Source organism: Numenius arquata, chromosome 4, assembly GCF_964106895.1.
Source record: "Numenius arquata chromosome 4, bNumArq3.hap1.1, whole genome shotgun sequence".
NCBI classification, from domain to species: Eukaryota; Metazoa; Chordata; class Aves; order Charadriiformes; family Scolopacidae; genus Numenius; species Numenius arquata.
In genome coordinates this window covers 74055542-74074418 of record NC_133579.1, presented here as the reverse complement: position 1 = coordinate 74074418, position 18877 = coordinate 74055542, and the positions used below count along the sequence as shown (strand labels likewise).

Sequence of the window (18877 nt, the reverse complement as noted above, 5' to 3'; positions counted from 1 at the left end):
AGCTCCCAGTCAAACCTGGGGTAGGGGGAGGGATGTTCTTTGTGATGTTTATATTCCTCAGGACGGGTGAGGAACCTGACAAGAGCCTGAAGCAGTGGATCACCGTTCGCAAGTGGTTGGCCAGCTACCATCATTTAGAAAACATCTCGGCTAATAAGATTTGTCAGGGTCAAATCTACTTGACCTTGTCTTGTTGATGTGGGTTTGGATGGTGGCTGGAAGGACTGGGTGAAGTTAGGATAGAGAAGTTAGGCAGAGAAGAGCACGGAAGGCTGCACAAGAAGGCTGAGAGAGTGCTTACCATAGTGGGTACAGTAATACCGTGGATAAGGGAGAAGAGGGGTCACTGGAGCAGTGCTAGAAGAGATCATAGAATCATTCAGGTTGGAAGAGACCCTTGGGATCATCGAGTCCAACCATCAACCCTACTCTACAAAGTTCTCCCCTACACCATATCCCCCAGCACCGCATCTAAACGACTCTTAAACACATCCAGGGATGGTGACTCAACCCCCTCCCTGGGCAGCCTCTTCCAGTGTCTGATACCGAGGAGTGCAACACTACTTCTCCTGCCATGCGTGTTCTTGCAGCCTACTGGAAAAAAAAAAGCTGCTGCGTCGCAAGCTACCTGTGATGAACTGGTAGGTTTTGTGCTGCCCTGCTTTCTTCTTTTTTTTCTTTTTTTTTTTTTTTCTTTTTTTTTCTTTTTTGCAAAAAAGCCTCAGCCAAGGTCTCGTGGTATCGCGGTGGATATACCCAGACAGAACATTCCCTGTGGTGGGAGTTCAGCAGCCAAATAAGAAGGAACGGCTTGAAGAGGAGAGCAGATATAGAGATGAACATATAGAGATGAACTTTGTTGTCCCGGTTTGTAGAGGCCGGCTAAGTTGATGGCTAAGTTAGGGAGAGAGGCGGGTTGCCCACCTAATGAGTGCCAAGAGGAAAAATGTGGGTTTGTATCCCTGCTGAGAGATTGTTCCGACTGCGAAATACACACCAAAGCAAAGCGGCTTTAGCTGAAAATTGCATTCTCAGCAGCGGGAAGTGCCTGATCTGATTGTTTATACCTTTTTTTTTTTTTTTCCAAAACTTGGGCAGGCTGTTCCTTCTCGTCATCTCTCCTCTTTCTTCCCTTTCCCCTCCTCCCCTCGATCCTCTGCCTTTCAGCCCCCTCTGCTCCGCCACTCGCTCTCTCCTTGCCCGCAGACCTGGGAGGAACGCTCTGCTCTAGCACAGAAACGACAGCTTCTTTTATCTCGCGTGCGGCCGTTATATCTGACTTGTGCATCTCCGAGCAGACCTGATGGACTGCTAAGACAAGATGGTCATTTTCAATCTTTAATAGAGCTTATCATAATTTAAAAATCTTACGGAAGAGCTATGTGTTAGTTAAATGATGATTAATTGGGGTGGTTATGAATAAAATATACCAATTTATATCTGATTCAGTAATAATAGTGTTAGACTTTTCTCTTTGGCCAAAGTCTGTATGAACAAAGGGATCAAAAGAGAACAGGATGTCTGTGCCTGTTTAAATCAATTGGAATTAGTGACACATGCCCTTTGCGGTCCCCAAGTTACGCGGAAGCACTGATAATTATCGTGGGTTTGTTCCTTTTGTACCAGGATAGTTGTAGATCTAAAGCCAAGACCTAACCCACCTGCTTTGTATCAGATGATTCAGTCTGTGGAAGAGCGTGGGAACTGTAATAGAGCTATCACCATCATAGGAAGGGGGGGGAAAAAAAAGGAGAAAAAAGGTATTCTCATGCCTAACTATTTTTTCCCCCAGTTTTTTAGGCAGGTCATTGTGAGCTTTTTGCCTGGGTGAGAAGATCGCTGGGTTGAAGGTGGAAATTCCCACTCGTTTAGACAAGTAAATGCCCATACATGGAGGATGGACCCTCTTCGGGTTCTGAATCCTTGCTCCCCGTGTAGTTTAAGCTGCCTGGGCAGTAGGTTAGGATAGGTAGAAATAAGCTATTTGGAAAGTACAGTGATACAGTCAGTTGAAAATTGGCGCTAGTCTGATAAAACCAGTTCAAATGCCTCGATAGAAAAACAAGGGAAGTAGTGAAGTATAGGAAGCTAAAACTCACATGGGATCTCTAGTTTATTCCCTGGGCTGCAACGAAGACTTGAGTTTACACAGAAATGTCAGGAAAGGAGTAACTGGTTGTGATGTTTTGTTTATCAATGCCAATGCTCTGATGTTCTGTTTCTTCGCTTGCAGCTGTGCTGAGAGCTTGTGCTGACGGAGGTGCCAATCGTCTCTATCACATCACAGAAGGAAGGCAGGACAGGTATGGTGACAACACACTTGAAGTCATTGAACTCCTCTCTTCTCAATGAAAGTAAAATACGGAGGAAGAGGATGTGTTCAGTTACGGAAGCAGCTGCCTGCTCTGTGCAGGCTGCCTTAACAAACTGGGGCAGGAAGGATGATATTTTTTTCACGTTACCTTTAATTTTTATTCCCAGCTACAATTTTTGAAAACACACAGGTAGCCTGAAATGCATTTTTTTCCTTAAGCCCACTGGTCTTTTTTCCCTCTTGAAAGAGCTGCTCTCAGTCTTCCTATTTTACGCATCTGTAAAGCCAGGCCTTTGATGCAGCCTCTGAAAAAAAAACTTGCTGTGGCCCTAGCAAGGATTGACTAGAGGAACATCTGATGCCTCTCACCAGGACCTTAGAAGAAATCCGTTTGCTTTGTGAAGTGGGGTGGGTAGTAAAATAGGAGGTCTGCTTTTCTTTCTGAGTTATTTCTAAGTTAGCGTCAGAGCATCATACGTGAGCAAAGGCAAGGACAGAGGTTATCTGTAAATGTATATGCTAGTTGAGGAAATACAGCTGAAAGGAGAATATGTTCTTGTTTTCTGCAGTGGCATTTAAAATTGTAAGATATCCTAGCTTTCTGCTCCAGAAGTGTCGAGCTGGGCTAGTAGTGCAAAATACTGCAATCAAGGGGTTTCTCATTTGTATAGTGGAACCATGGTGTGTAATCTGAGGTTACTGAGGATCCTTTGTGCTTGTCTTTGGGATTTTCAGTTGCTATGAGCATGAATTCACAAATAAATAGTTTAAAAAAAGCAAATAAATTAATAAAACTGACTCTCAAGGCAAAGAATTAGACAGGCATTTGGTAGAATTTACCAACTTAGGAATAATTTTGTTCATACAGCAAAATCTGATACATATGTTGTGTTTCGTCTCATGGCAAGTGTATGATGGAGGCCAGGGGAAGCTCAGTTTTCTGCTGTCCTTCAAAGCAAAGACCAGAGCTGGAGAGGAGGGCTGTAGTCTTAAAGTCAAAGTTCCTTTGTCATCTGTGAGAAGTTTGATGGCTGAGATCTACAGCTGCTAAAACCGAGGCTGGACTCTGTCAAGCACTACTAATTGTTGTAGACGTATTCCTTCTGCAATCTTCTATTTCTCTTCTCCCAGTAGTTGCTCACAGAGCCACGCACGACTTAATCTGGAATTCAAACAGAAGTCTGTTTGACTTGCAGCAAGCAGTTTTCTTTGATAATGCTGATGCTTGACAAAGAACAACATTTTAGAGCTCTACTTCTGCCTTCTCCTGTAACCTATTCATCTCTTCTGCAGACCTTTATGTTCGTATTAAATAAATATAATTCAGGGGAAAATGGATGATTATACCTTGACTGAATAGTTCTTTCAGTCTTAACATCCTTGGCCCTTGGAGTATTCTTTTTCTCTATCTTTCTTCTTCTTCTCATCTTAATTGCTTTGGGTAGGTATATTTCACCTTCAAAGTGATTTCTTTTGAAACAAAAAAAAAAAAAGACCTGCATAATTTTGATTTTTGTCTTTAAAGAAATCATTCTGCTGGAAAGAATATTCATTTACTTCTCTGAAGTATTTAGCCTTAAATTCCCTGTCCAATGTTATTAAGGAGCTGTCTGCTCAGACTCTACTGACATGCTAGTAATTTTTTTAATGCTGTCTTAACCTTCTGTTTAAAACTCTATTTTATTCAAAGCCCTGATTGCTAATTGTGTTATATCAAAACCTAAAACTATAGTTCTTTAATTCTAGAGAGGTTATTATACCCAAGAGATATATAAATAAAGAACTTGATTGATATTTTGGGCTTTATTCTCAGTGAGACCAAAGTGTCTTTCTGATGCCCTGGCAGTGTGAAGAATTTTTTAGAACGGGAATAAGTTATAACACCCTGGGGAAAGGACAGCTTGCAATATGGGGTTGCTATAGGGCTGTCTTCCTTTGGAAATAAGTAAAGTAGTTGTTGCTATTTTGAAGGGTCCCTTTCTAAATTTTAGAAGAATATAGGGCTAGAAACCACCTCAAGAGATCCGGCCTTCTTTCCCTCTGCTTTAAGGTGAGGATAAACCTATCTGTTCCATTCCTGATGCATACCTAGTCAGCTGGTTCTTAGAAATCTTCAAGTGGGAGCCCACCACCACATCCAGCTTCCTCTGCTTTAGGCAAAATATGCCCAGCTTGTTTGGTCTTGTCTTTATTGGTCATCCTCTCTTGTTGCTCTTATCGGCAGTTAGTTCATATCGGTCTTTAAGTGCTGTGGCTGAAACTGGGAAGGATGCTCTACGGGAGCCTTACCCAGTGCTGATCGATCCCTTAACTTGTTCCTCATGTTAACTTGGCCCATGCTGTTGATCCAAAGCAGCAAGAGCAGATTTAAGGGTCCCCCATTTCCTGCCTCCATCAGTTTCTTGTTTTCTCTGCCAGTGTCTTGGCTTGTTTCTAGGCTTGAGTGGTTCACCTTCTCCCATCTCACCTTCCTCTCCATAGCACTGGTGCAGGCTGGCTTAGCAACGTGACTTCATGTCATGAGATTAACATACAGAAGAAGTTTTATGTCTTCGGCTGTGTTCGTGGTGTCATTTTTATGATGTGTTTGGTTGGTTTCCCCATAAGTTTATCTAAAAACTAGCTAAACGAATCTGAACTGCAAATATTCTTGTTTAAAAACAAACCCAAGGAAACCTTCATCTTTGTGACTACTAATGAGGAGAAATCAGAGTGTTTTTTTTAATAGCGTGTGAAAACAAATTACCCTCTAGAGCAGAAGGGGTAGGAAGAGTAACCAAAAGGGCAGGATAACTTGTCCATTGAGAGGCCTGTCCTTGGGAACTGTCAGTCTTGGACGAAGAGGAAAGACAGGAGGGAAGAAGTCCAGTTCTGGGCTCCCCAGTTCAAGAAGGACAGGGAACTGCTGGAGAGGGTCCAGCAGAGGGCTACAAAGATGATGAGGGGTCTGGAGCATCTCTCTTAGGAGGAAAGGCTGAGGGACTTGGGTCTTTTTAGTCTGGAGAAGAGAAGACTGAGGGGGGATCTGATCAACACCTATAAATACTTCAAGGGTGGGTGTCAGGAGGATGGGGCCAGTCTTTTCTCAGTGGTGCCCAGGGACAGGACAACAGGGAATGGGCACAAACTTGAACGTGAGAAGTTCCATCTAAGCATGAGGAGGAACTTCTTTCCTGTGAGGGTGGCAGAGCCCTGGCAGAGGCTGCCCAGAGAGGTGGTGGAGTCTCCGTCTCTGGAGACATTCCAAACCCATCTGGCGACGTTCCTGTGCAACCTGCTGTGGGTGGACCTGCTTTGGCAGGGGGTTGGACTAGATGATCTCCAGAGGTCCCTTCCAACCCCATGTGATTCTGTGAAGAAGGGACAGACTCCTGTCCTCTGTGGCTTTTATCTCTCTGACTGTGAAGTCCAGAAAGGCTATTTTCCTTAGACTATATATTTTCTTCATAAACATCAGTTCCCACTTAGAAATACAGATAACTGCTGAACCGTTCTTGATCGCTAAAGGTTTGCAGCTAATCATCAGAGTTAAAGGTGAGTTAGTGATCTTCATGGGGTTTTTTTTGGCTCTGCCTTATTCTGTCTGCGTTGCCTGTCCTGTTGTGTGTTTCCGTGACTCGCCGTGAAGCACCATCATCCACTTCAGAGTCAGGTTGTTGCTTCTCCGTATCGTGCTGCAGCGACTTCTTTCTCAACACTTTCTGATTAAATCACAAGGCATCGATTAACCTGTGCATCGTTGGCTTTGGGGTATATGAAGGTGAAGTTGCATCCAAAAATATCATCGTATTGGCACCTGTAAAAACAAATCATTTGTACTTGTGCCTCAGATGCTATTTTCCAGAGAGATGTCAAATCCATCGTGTGCTCAGGTTTTGCGACATCAAGGGATTCAGGTCAAAGTGGGGAGCAATGTGCTCTATAAGAGGAAGGATAAGCCTCTCATAAAAAATACTGGCTTTCTGGGGTTCTGTTTAGTGTTTCAGTATATCAGAGTTACCGGGTGACATGAGGTGGGTTGCCTACAATCACTAAGAACATCACTTTTGCTACACATCCAGTTTCTTTCTGTGAACTGCATAAAGTGTAAGAACAGCAGCGAAACGGAAAAATGGTTGTGCATGTTGATGTAGCATTTTCTACCTATAAAACATCTGTAAGGTGAACTTAGGTGATGCATGAAAATTCAGTTGCTATGATATAATTCTTCTCTGAACGAGGCACACAGGGAGGCAGCTCCAAGAAGCTCTACATGTGTGTTTGAACATTAGGAAGAAATTCTGTAAACATTTCCAATTAATGTAACTTGTAAGTACAGCTACATTAATGTAAGCTGTAAGTAAAAATCTTTTTTAGAAGCAACATATTCAGGAATACAGATTGCTACATAAAGCTCGTCTTTCGGTCGCACACCCCCCCACACACCCCCCAGGATATAAATAAGCCATGAATTAGTCATGAACCAAGGGTAGTGGTTATAGAAGGTGATGTTACTTCTTTAACTTGGATTTAACAAACTATTCTATGTACTAGGCTTTGTGTTGAAATGTTAAAGTGGGAAACAGAAGTCTGAATTGTACAGCTTTTACAGCTTACACTTACTGAGTTTTGTACTTTTAAGTATCAATGAATAAATTTAGATATATCACAAACTTTTCAATCAACACCCCTGAGGAGTTTCTTGTCCTTCACGTGCCTGGAAAAGGTTTCCAGGATTAGCTGCTCCATCACCTTCCGAGGGATTGAGATCAGACTGAGCAGCGTGTAGTTCTCCGGGTCCTTCTTCCTGCTCTTCTTGAAGACAGGAGTGACATTTGGTTTCCTCCAGTCTTCAGGCACTTTTGCCAGTCGCCGTGATTGATCAAAGATTATCAAGAGTGGCCTTGCAGTGGCCTCAGCCAGCTCTTTCCGCACTCGTGTGCTTCCCATCTGGGCGTATGGACTTGCATATGTCCATTATGCTTAAGTATTCCCCGACCTGATCCTCTTCCACCAAGGATACATCTTACTTGCCTCCAGTCTTTCCCCCTGGTCTCTGATGCCTGGGATTCCTGAAGTCTGGTCTTGGTAGTAAAGACTGAGGCAAAGGCAGTGTTCAGTACCTCAGCCTTTTCCATGTTCTGCGTAACCAGGTTCCCTCTATTATTAAGAAATGAGCCCACATTTTTCCAAGTCATCCTTTCGTCACCTGTGTACTTAGAGAAGCCCTTCACGTTGCCTTTGACCGGATTCAATTCCCTCTGGGCTTTAGCTTGCCCAGCTTCATCCATCCCCAGGCAGAGCTCTCTGCACTCCAGCTGCTCTCTCACTACTCCTCCTCATCTTCCCATCGTGTCCTTTCCAAAGAGCCTGCGTCCCCTCCATCCATGTTTCCAACGAGATTGTAGCTCCGCAACTGCACACGGATCTCTGTCTCATCGTGTTTTTCCCCGTGCTGCATGCGTTCTCCAGGGCTTTATTTTGTCTCAGAAGTTTGAAAAAGGAAGCAATAGGCTTAACCTTTGAATAGGAAGACTGAGATAGTGTAACAACTTCCATGAGGAAAAGCAGTTGCATGTTTGCTTGTGTGAAAGGGGGAAAGATAACTCATAGTGGAATTATCTGTATATTTTGATGGCTTCATGTGTGCGTTTTGGCAATTAGTGAGGGTTAGATGTGTCTATTTACCAGCCGTCCTGTCTTTGTTATGTTGGCTAGTTCCATTGGCTATTTACAATTTACACTGATTTTGCCTAATCTTAGAAACTGCTGTCTCTGTTGTCAAGATCGTTTAAAAAAAAAAAAATTAAAATAGCTGGCAACAGCTAGCAATACCCATATGTAAAACTATATCTTTTGTCTTGTTTCCTGAATAACCTTCTGCTCACGGAAAAGTGGGTCCCTAATAGGATTATAGAGTGAGAAATTCATATATACTTCACTGTGTTCCATATTGGATTAGAAATAGGGTACTTATGAGGGTAATTAGCCATTGGCGTAGCTTAATGCAGGGTTGAGAGGAATTCTTTGCTTGAAATCTTTAGATTAAACTGGATATTGTTTTTAAGTTATCTTATATTCAGGCAAAAGTTAGGGCACTGATGCAGAAAACACTGAATGGGTTTTTCTGAGTACAGAGTTACACTAGAAGAGTACAATGGTCTTTTGTCTTTAAAATCTATTCATTGTATGTTTTGCGGAGGTTGTGAGATGCTTATACATGTGAAGGTTTTGCTTTATTGTTGGTATAAGGATATGTTTCAGTAATGTTTTTTAAAAAAAAATTTGCCTCAAACTGCGAGGTTAACGCTGTTTGAAAGGGCTTTCCCGTTGCTTCTGGTGGTGAAGAGTTCTTTGAATTGAGGGATTACAGTCTGAAAGCCAAGAAAGTTGAAAGCTGAGGAAGTGCTTTATTTGTCAAATGGCTTAAGGAAATATTTTACATCAGACGTTGTTGCCTGACCTAAAAACTGTAGCAGTGTTTAAAGATCAAAATCAGGATCTTGAGTTTATCCTAATAAATTCTGCAGGAGTGTTCAGAAACCCCATCCCTATCCACAGTCTGCTCCTTTAGGAAATACCTGACTTGGGATCCATTTTAAAACTCTGTATTACTTTAGAAAACTGCCAGGCATCAACACATTTCAAAAAACCAAAGCAACTTATGTCTCAGTGTTTGAAAACATTTGGAATTATGATGTAATGTGTTTGTTTCAGGTAGTGCAGGTGAGAAAGTCTCAAGATACATTAAGATCATCTAGTTTTTGGCTTTTTTCATTTATGTCTTCCATTTAATTACTTTCACTCGATTACATTTTCAAATACATTTTTATTCCAGTAGCCGTGCTCTGTAAATATAATTCGGAGTTTGTTTCAGAAACAGTGAAGAGTTAAGTATCAGGAGATACTCAGAGATTCAATCCTAAATTTAAAACAAGGTTAGTTGGGCAGAGAGGAACCTGATGAAATTCAACAAGGGCAAGCATAGGGTGCTGCACCTGGGCAGGAATAACCCCCTGCACCAGGACAGGCTGGGGGCTGACCTGCTGGAGAGCAGCTCTGAGGAAAAAGACCTGGGAGTCCTGGTGGACAACAGGATGACCATGAGCCAGCAATGTGCCCTTGTGGCCAAGAAGGCCAATGACATCCTGGGGGGCATCAGGAAGAGTGTGACCAGCAGGTGGAGGGAGGTCATCCTCCCCCTCTGCTCTGCCCTGGGGAGGCCCCATGTGGAGCACTGGGTCCAGTTCTGGGCTCCCCAGTTCAAGAAGGACAGGGAACTGCTGGAGAGGGGACAGCAGAGGGCTACAAAGATGATGAGGGGCCTGGAGCATCTCTCTGATGAGGAAAGGCTGAGGGACTTGGGTCTTTTTAGTCTGGAGAAGAGAAGGCTGAGGGGGGATCTGATCAACGCCTATAAATACTTAAAGGGTGGGTGTCAGGAGGATGGGGCCAGTCTTTTTTCAGTGGTGCCCAGGGACAGGACAAGAGGGAATGGGCACAAACTTGAACCTAAGAAGTTCCATCTCAACATGAGGAGGAACTTCTTTCCTGTGAGGGTGGCAGAACCCTGGCAGAGGCTGCCCAGAGAGGTGGTGGAGTCTCCTTCTCTGGAGACATTCCAAACCCGTCTGGCGACGTTCCTGTGCAACCTGCTGTGGGTGGACCTGCTCTGGCAGGGGGTTGGACTAGATGATCTCCTGAGGTCCCTTCCAACCCCATAGCATTCTGTGATTCTGGGATTAACTTCCTGTACTGGCAGATGTTTCCTGGAAGTATTAGGGCAATAACATCTCTGGGCATATCAGGCTTATTTGGTCTTTGAATCAAATGCTCACAGAAATGTAGAGACGTGAAAATCATTGGTGCTGTGTTCTGGTGCTGGGTTCTTCTTGATGTTAAACAGTAGTATAAAACCAGACCAGCAGTATGTTTTTTTTTTTCTGGAGTTATTGACTAAATCACTGTATTGCTTTATTTCTATTCAATTAGTCATCAGATGCTATAAAGGAAAAACCTGGCAGTTACAGAGCCATAGTTCAGATTCACTTGAGAATTTTAGGAGCAGTAGAAATACCATGTTTTGCAGGTCACACAAAGTGGAGATATATTTTGAGAGAGACACCAGAAATCCGATGTAAAACTGTTTTACAGCTAGGTTTCCTTGGAGGTGCTTCTAATTGTAGCTATTACTATATTCCATGAGCCGTAACAGAAAATGGACAAGGGCTTTTCCACCATCCCCTCAATCTGAAAACGAAACAGCAGATTATCATCTGATTTGGGGGAAAAAAAAAGAAGCACATGGGCTTATAAATGTTAGCAGAATTTAGTTAAGATTAAGCTACTCTTTATGTTGAATTAGTTGCTCTTGCTGGTCAAGATGGAAATTGTAGAATAATAGTAATATTTATAACTAAGAATGATGGGAGGTGATAGTGTTGCCCGTTGTTGTGACTCCTGAAAGTTAAACCTCTGTTAGAAAGAAGACTCAGTCCCATCATACTCTTACAGAAGCTGTGAAACAGGTAGCTTCTCATCACTGATGTACCTGTGTGCGCATGGATGCGGGCATGCCTTGTTTCTTTTCTTTCCGGATGGTTCTTTTCTTTCAGGAGACTCTGAAAGTAGGTTACTACCTTAGTACAGGACCATGTTTTCTTTACAGGAGAAGAGTAAAAAAAGAAAAGCACTCTTAGATAGAACTCCTGGGTATGATTCACGAGTGGCAGAGGTAGATGTACCAGGTTTCATCTGGAGTCAAAGTGAGATTATTGTCTGCTGGTTAAAATGGAGAAGCGGGAACCAAGACCTTTGTTTTGTTCCCGGTTTGCTCAAAGTCACCCAGTGAGTTACAAATCGTCTCCGATTCTCAGTCAGTCGGCTTTAAAACATAGGCAAACAGCCCTTTAGGAGGGCTAAAACTCTGTCCTTGTTCATGGGGTCTCATCAGAGTTTCTGATATTTCCTATAAAAGGGTCAGATATCATTCTTCCTGAAATCAGTATTTAATAAGGAATAGTAGGTCCTAGGTGGAGGCAGACTTGATCTCCATTAGCACTCCAGGTACCTGCACATTTTGGCATAAGTCTACAGATTTTCTGGATTGTTTTTGGGGTTTTTCTTGATACCTCAAGGCATTCAAGCACGGCATTTGGATCCTGTTGTTTTAGCCACATCAACAGACCTAGGTGTGAGACTCTGCTTTTCTGGAATGATCCTCCTAACCTTGTTAAGGAGAAGGTGGGAAGGACCAGGACAAAGGTCCGGGGAGATGGAGTGATGAGCAAATACAAAGCAGATGGACAGTTCGACACTGGCTGCCAGTGAGATGCTCTGCCCATAAAGCTGTGCTGTCCCGGTATGAGCACCATAAGCCAAGGTATAATTGCCAACTAGGAAAATAAAGGGTCGTGGTTTGTCCAGAACAGTAGTTCTGGAAAATATTGGAAGAAATGTGGCTGAGGAAAGGAGAATATAGGGACACTTTCTGTTAATCCCAGATCTCTCAATCAGAGGGTTTGTATTGCCTCAGCTTCTTCTTCAAATAGCTGTATCTGTGCCCCTAGTGTACTGTAAGTAGAGGAATGTCATGGCCATCTGGGTGATTTCTGGCTTTATGACATGGTAAAAATCATTTATGGCCACCCCGATGCTAGAAGTTAGGACTTTGTAGTGATAAAATATCTGTGCATTGAGTCACCGCTGGAAAAAGCAGCTCAGAAGAGAGTCCTGAGCTGGCCGAAGAGCACTCTGCACTTTATAGTGTTTCAGTTCATTGTGCCTAAGGGGTAATTCTCAGGATCCAGGGAAAGCTGGCTCTGTGTGTAGCGCTGGGGTGAAATGTATGCCTCTGTTTCTTTTTGGATCTCTGAATATCAATAGAAATGAAGGATTAGGCAGGCAATGCTTTTATGGAGCAATACTTTTTACAAGTGTTTGGGGCAGGCTAGGGGGTGGGAGTTTTCCTGTGTTTGAAACAAAGCAAAACTATAAAGTTCTTGCAAGCCTCAAACCAGGCTAGGTCTTTGCTGCCTAGTACTTGTCATTTAAAGTTTAAAATATGAACTTTATATTGAACATGACAAGAGCGAGCTTAGATTTGAAAGAAGGTGTGCTGAGACCGAGAAGAACGCCAAGGTCAGCGTTCAGTCTGGGAGCGCGGAAATACATCTGCTATCAGTGATGAATATCATCAAATGAACGTTAATAAATGACCTTGAAGTTGCCTGATCTGCGCTGTTGCCCTTTAGAGATGTAGGGAAGGATTACTAGCGCTATAGCACCTCTTTACTTTTTTGGCTATTTTTTGGGTTGGTGGTTTTTTTTTTTCATAGTCTAGACAATTTCTGGAGAGAGTGGATATAGTCCCTTCCAGGTAACTCCAAATTACGGAAGATCACATAATGGGACTGAACACAAATAACACCCGTAGATAAATTATTCAGATTAGCTTTTGCTGTCTTTAAAATGCTCTTTCAGTAAACTTATTAGTGATTGTTGGAGCGTAAACATACTCTGGATGTTTATTTCTTGGTTTTCTTTCCTATTCTCTTTCTTCAGTAGACTCTGCTCTCTTTTTATAAATACGTGAAAGCCAGAAGTTCTGACTTTTAACAATTTGCATTCAAATGGGCACCTTTATTTTGAGAACAGATAATTGTATACTTCAAACCTGTTTAAATATAGTGTTAGTGAAGGCAGTAGCTTGCGAATGGGGGACTTTATGCATTATAGAATATAATGAGAAGTAAAACTTTAAAATATAAATCCATTTATCTTTAAACTATTTTTCCTAGCTCTTCTGCTAAGATTTGTTTTAAAATCTGATTGTATTCCAAGAGTGTTTGCATTTTACAAATGGACTCTTTCAGCTTTTCATTTTAAAATATTTTGTGCCACGGTTGTTTTTGCAAAAAAAAAAAAGCTATGAAGAACAAGGAACTGTGTTCTCAAGCTATGATCAAGGCTACTTATTACAATTAACTCTTTAGGGCCAAGCGATGAATACTCTGCCTCTTCTGATGAGGACAAGGCATGGAGGAAAAACTTCAGATCCAGTTGCAAAGCCACCCATTTGAGGGGTTGAGCATCGGTTAATGAGCTGAACTGGGTAAGGTTGCCAGGCAGCTCTACAAATTCCGTAATTGAAGACACGAGGATTTATTCCCGGTAAAAAGTTAGAGCCCTGAGACATCACAGGGTCCCTTTTGTTCTGCCACTGGAAATAATTTGCTCAAGGACACGGATAATGTGTACAGCGGTACCTCCAAAGCTGCTCTGGGATACGTTTATATTCAGAGAAACTCAAATCTTCTCCTTCAACTCATCGTTCCTGTAAAAATCCCACTCCTGGGTATGTGCACTACCTGCCTTAATTAGGTGCCAGTCTGGGCTTTATTTTTGCAAAATTGGGGAGAGAAACTCTTCTGATGCCTTGATTTAGTTGTACTTTTTAAAAAGAGATAATTTGCTGTCTCTGTCTTGCATGCGGTCTTTATTTTTAAAAAGTTTTAAGCCATGTACCTGAAAAACATAGTGAATGTCAGTTATAGAGGAATGTAGAGAATTCTGAATTTTGAGCAAGGGAAGAAAGATCTTTTTGGGTAACAAGTGAAAATACAGGGGGGAGCGGTGTTGCAAGATAGCCAAAAGGCAGTTGGAAATGGCGTGACCGTGTCTTGCTGACCGATCCCAAAGAATTGAGCAGAACGATGTCTGGTCTCGTGGCAGGGCGTGGAACTGATGAGGTAGGTTGGATCCAAGGTCATAGAATGTCTTAAAATAAATGGAGATGCATTGAAGGTCCTCCGGGGTTGTCTCAGGGTGATTCTTTACCCGTGTGGGATGTTCCGTACGAGCAAGTCTGGAGTCTGTCTGCAGACTGGCTTTGATGTCTCTGCAGGACTCTGGACCGGTATCAGCACATCGTTCAGCTCTGGCTCGTTAGCCCAGTGGAGAAACTGAGAGTGTTTGGGCCGAAACACGCACTAAGGTAGTGGGATGGTTTCTGAGACCAGAGTGAGCTTGTTCTGTAATGCCGTAGGCAATGCCTTCATATATTTGCAAATATATGCCTTCAAATATTTGCAAGCGAAGGCATTGCCTACAGCATTACAGAACAAGCTCACTCTGGTCTCAGAAACCATCCCACTACTTTAGTCCTTCGCTAGCAGGTATTTTCCATCTCACTTATCTTTTTGTAAGCACTTGCGTCCATATAAGCACCTCAAGGACAGATTAGCACTGCAAAGATACACCTAGAAGAGTGAACTTCAGGGAGATGAGAGAAGAGAGCAGTAAATGAAGGGGTGAGGTGACAATTTCACAACGCCACCCAACTACCTGTCTGATGTGAGACAGTCCGATGGTGAACACGTCCAGAATAAGCAAGCATCTGTTCTGCAGTAATTCTTTTTAGCTCAAATAGGTTCATATGCATGTACTGCATGAGGAAAGCTCTGAAACGGACTAAGGAAGAGCTGCATTCCAGTAAAAAGCTCACAGCTTTCACTGGGTTTGGAGTGCTGTCCTGGTTTATTCCTCTGAGTAGCAGTGGATATTGAGCTAAACTCCCTGCAAAATAAAAAAGGTCAGACAAATAATATTTGAGCACGAATGCAGCTCAGTGTGATTGAAATTTTATGTTTTATTCTAGAGAGAGAGAAAACAAGCCCAAACTGAGCAGTGACTATCTCTGTGGGCACTCTACATGCAGGTTCTGCTAGAAATTAGGGTTTTGTTTTTTTGGGATTTTGAAATGCACTTGGTGAATGAGGGGAAACCAAGACTCTGTGCAACTTTGGCAGAGCTTCTAACGCAGGGTTTTGTTTTTTACTTTTTAGTGTTACTTAGTTTTCCTTCTTTAATGTCACAACACAGGAATAGATAAAGCCTGTGCTTGCCAAATTGGGACCCACATCACCTTTTGTACAGATTCAGGATCTTCTATTGACTTAATTGGGAAGGGATTAAGCTCTAGATGTCTAAGCAATAACACCCTCTCCGTACATTGCCCTGAATTCTTGCAGTGTAATTAATGCTTTACAGGATGCATCGTTTCTCCATGGGGATTGCAAGCAAGGAAACTGCCAAAGCTGGATCTAGTGTTTTCAGCAACCTGGTACCGACTGTTCCAACAGCCTGTGTGAGACTCTCACTGCCACTTTGTCAGTAAGCAGGTCCTCCAGAGACAGGCACGTAGTCTATTTTTATCCCTTGTTCTTGAAACAAAAACCTGAACAACTTCTAGCTGTGTGTTAATAATGTTAATATGTGTGTAAATAGTGTTTGAGCGTCTCTAACTCTGATTTCAGATTGGAAGCCAGCATTGGCAATAGTTGGAAATTGTTACTGCTTTGCGTATTTGGAATGACTTTGTAGTGCCCACACAGCGGGCAAAATATTTACAATAGTCTTCGGAAGCAGTAACACAAGGAGTGAAATTCATCCTATAGCAATGAATTGTTCTTGGACTAGTAGCTCTTGAGGGATATCCCACCTACATGAGGTGCCCGAGTCTCAAACTGCCTGGCTTCCCCTGGTTGTGAGGAAACTCCGGCTGGAATAAGTTTCCTCTTGCTTTTGAAACTGAGCTGAGTGGCCCATTCAAGGTAACGGCATCATGCGGCTCATGGGGATGCGTCGGTAAGATGGTTTGGATCAGACAGAGTATACGCCTGCACGCAGTTTGCCCCATATTTCCTTCAGTGTGCCTTTAAGTATTTTGATCTCCGTGTAAAAGGTATCTGAGACGTTAAAAAAAGAACAGAAGCAATAAATAACCGCATAGCTCTTCCCCTTCATTTATTCATTCTAAGCATTATGGATGAAGAAGAGTGACTGTCTAAGTGAAGGCAGTATTAGGGATTTGCAGCTTGAGACTGGGTTATCCCGTTACTGTGGAGAGAGCTAATAGGATGCCAGGAAAGAAGATTGAAAAGGATCAGCAGGTTAGAAAAGGTGTATTTTTAGAGTACAAAACAAAGAAACAGTGGGTAGCAATGGCAGTGGATAAAAGGCTGTGCCTTTGGATGTCCTCTGTCTTTTTCTTAAGAAAGAAAGAGAGACTGGTGTTCAGGTGTAGTTCAAAATATTTGCTGTGAGGGTAGTAGGATTTTTCAGGTTGGCTTATTTATTTATTTTTTAAAAAAAGCACGTGAGTGGGTAGTAGAGCGATTTTACTATTTATTTTTTTTTTTCTGCAGTTGGTGTGAGTTGCAGTCCAATGGCGTTGTTCAGAGTGCTGGTCAGCCAGCTGTGGGCTGGAGCATCGAGAACGCACAGAGACCCAGAGATGCACAGAACCCCCAGAGACCTGGGGGTTCTAATTGACAAGCGGCTGAATATGAGCCGGCAGTGTGCCCAGGTGGCCAAGAAAGCCAACGGCATCCTGGCTTGTATTAGAAATAGCGTGACCAGCAGAAGTAGGGAGGTGATTGTGCCCCTGTACTCAGCACTGGTGAGGCCACACCTGGAGTATCGTGTCCAGTTTTGGGCACCTCAATCCAAGAGAGATATCGAGGTGCTGGAGCGGGTGCAGAGGAGGGCAACGAAGCTGGGGAAGGGCCTGGAGAATAAATCCTATGAAGAGCGGTTGAAGGATCTGGGACTGTTTAGTATGAGGAAGAGGAGGCTGAGGGGAGACCTCATCACTCTCTACAACTACTTGAAAGGACACTGTAGAGAGGTTGGTGCTGGTCTCTTCGCACAGGTAATTAATGACAGAACAAGAGGGAACGGCTTCAAGCTCCAGCAGGGTAGGTTTAGACTGAACATTAGGAAAGAATTTTTCACAGAACGAGTGGTCGGGCATTGGAACAGGCTGCCCAGGGAGGTGGTTGAGTCACCATCCCTGGATGTGTTTAAGAGCCGTTTAGATGTGGTGTTGGGGGATATGATATAGGGGAGAACTTTGTAGTGTAGGGTAGATGGTTGGACTCGATGATCCCAAGGGTCTCTTCCAACCTGAATGATTCTATGATTCTATGAACAGTGTCTGCGGTTGTTACCTCCTCTGTGCCGAAGTGGAGTTACTCTGCAAGGGCTTGAAATCATATGGTCTTTAGCGCACGGATGCAAAAGAAGTCTGAACATCTCTGCTTCTTTGTCGGCGGGGCTTTTGCCTTGGTGTTTAGGGGAGCTGAAGGGGTTAGGTGAGAGTTGGCACAGGCACAACTGTTAAAAAAAGGCAAAAATTGAAAGGCAGGGAGAAAAAGAGGGTACAAGGAACAGGATGGGAAGGGGGTGAAAGTGTTTTTTGATAATATAGCTGAAAAGGAGAAAATTCTCTGGAATAAATCAAGCCAATAACTCCAGTGGAGCAACGGTTATTCCGTCACAAGAAAGAAAGAAAGGAGGGCTCTACAGTAGTAAAGACAAAAATGTGATTGGCCTCTGCAAGTTCCAGCAGTGTCTGTGGGAGGATTGATGTTTTCTAATTTTATAAGCTGCAGCAGGCACGGTAAATGCCGGTGACGGATCAGATTAGAATTGTGTGCATTAAGGTATTTTGAGCGGTGAGAGAAAGACAGATTGTCCCAAAAATACAACTGCAAAAGAAAGTCAGTAAACAATTCCCTACCTTTTTTTTTTTTTTCTTTTTGTTAAAACATCATCTGCGAGGTTTGACAACAAATGTGTTTAATTAAGAAAGTGACAGATGTGAGTGCCGGTATCTCTTCTTTTTTGATGCTTCTAATTTTAGGAAAAAAAAAGAAAACTGAGCATAAGGTGATTTCGAGGTGGTTTTGTAGAGGAGGGAGTTGTGTGAGGAGCATGCATGGATTGATCGGCGTGTTAGCTCTCAGGGGGAATTATCAGGATGATGAAGAACCCTTCTTTAAGAGTTAACATTGCTAGCAAGTGAGTTATTGATCCGCTCTGATTGGCAGCGAGGGGCCAACATTGATCCATCACTGGAAGCTTTGCAGCAAAGCGATGAAAGTGGCTCCACGGGCTGTGGTTCTGCGTCTCATCCTGTGAAAAGGTTACTGCTCTCTGATTTCCTTTTAGAGTCACAACATTTCAAAGTGAACAGCGTTTTCTGCCAAAGAGAGGAGCTGGAACCGTGCGAGACTGTCCTTGGACACTTAAAGATTCTGTTGGCTTAAACAGATCGGAATCACGTGGGTAAATCCCTCCTCGTTTCCTTACTCCCTCTTCTTTGCCCCACAGTGAAAATAATAGGGAAGAGTTTCCATGATTATGTTTACTGTAATGAGCCTGTCGTCTGGGGAAACTCTTGTGGCATCTTTTAACGTTAATCTAGTATTGATTCATGACTCTAATTTTTATGTTCTAGCTCTTGTTCATTAAGTGACCGCATGCAGGTTTCTCATATTGTGTGTGTTCCCCATAAAAACCTGTGCGTTTCATTAAAACTCAGCATTAAAGGAAATGTTTCCTGGCAGAGCAATATTCCAACAGCACGTTGCAAGCATGCAGGAGGGTCCCAAGGTCACAAACTCCTCTCAGAGGTTAATTAAGTCTGAAAGACAGGTATTCCGTTGTAATTAAATAGTAATGAATGAGAGGCCAGGAATATTTGGTGTATCATGCAGTACCACGAGGCAAAGCCAAAAT

The 18877-nt window shown here is 42.9% G+C and overlaps 1 protein-coding gene across 4 annotated transcripts in view; it reads left to right on the top strand.

Annotated features, from left to right (window-relative positions):
• TPK1 (thiamin pyrophosphokinase 1) overlaps positions 1 to 18877 on the top strand; it is a 361500-nt gene that overhangs the window by 144896 nt on the left and 197727 nt on the right. For all 4 annotated transcript variants that reach the window (XM_074146493.1, XM_074146492.1, XM_074146494.1 and 1 more), the window contains one exon: positions 2234 to 2303. In XM_074146493.1, the coding sequence (XP_074002594.1) occupies positions 2234 to 2303 (70 nt within the window). The remainder of the gene's footprint in view (positions 1 to 2233; positions 2304 to 18877) is intronic.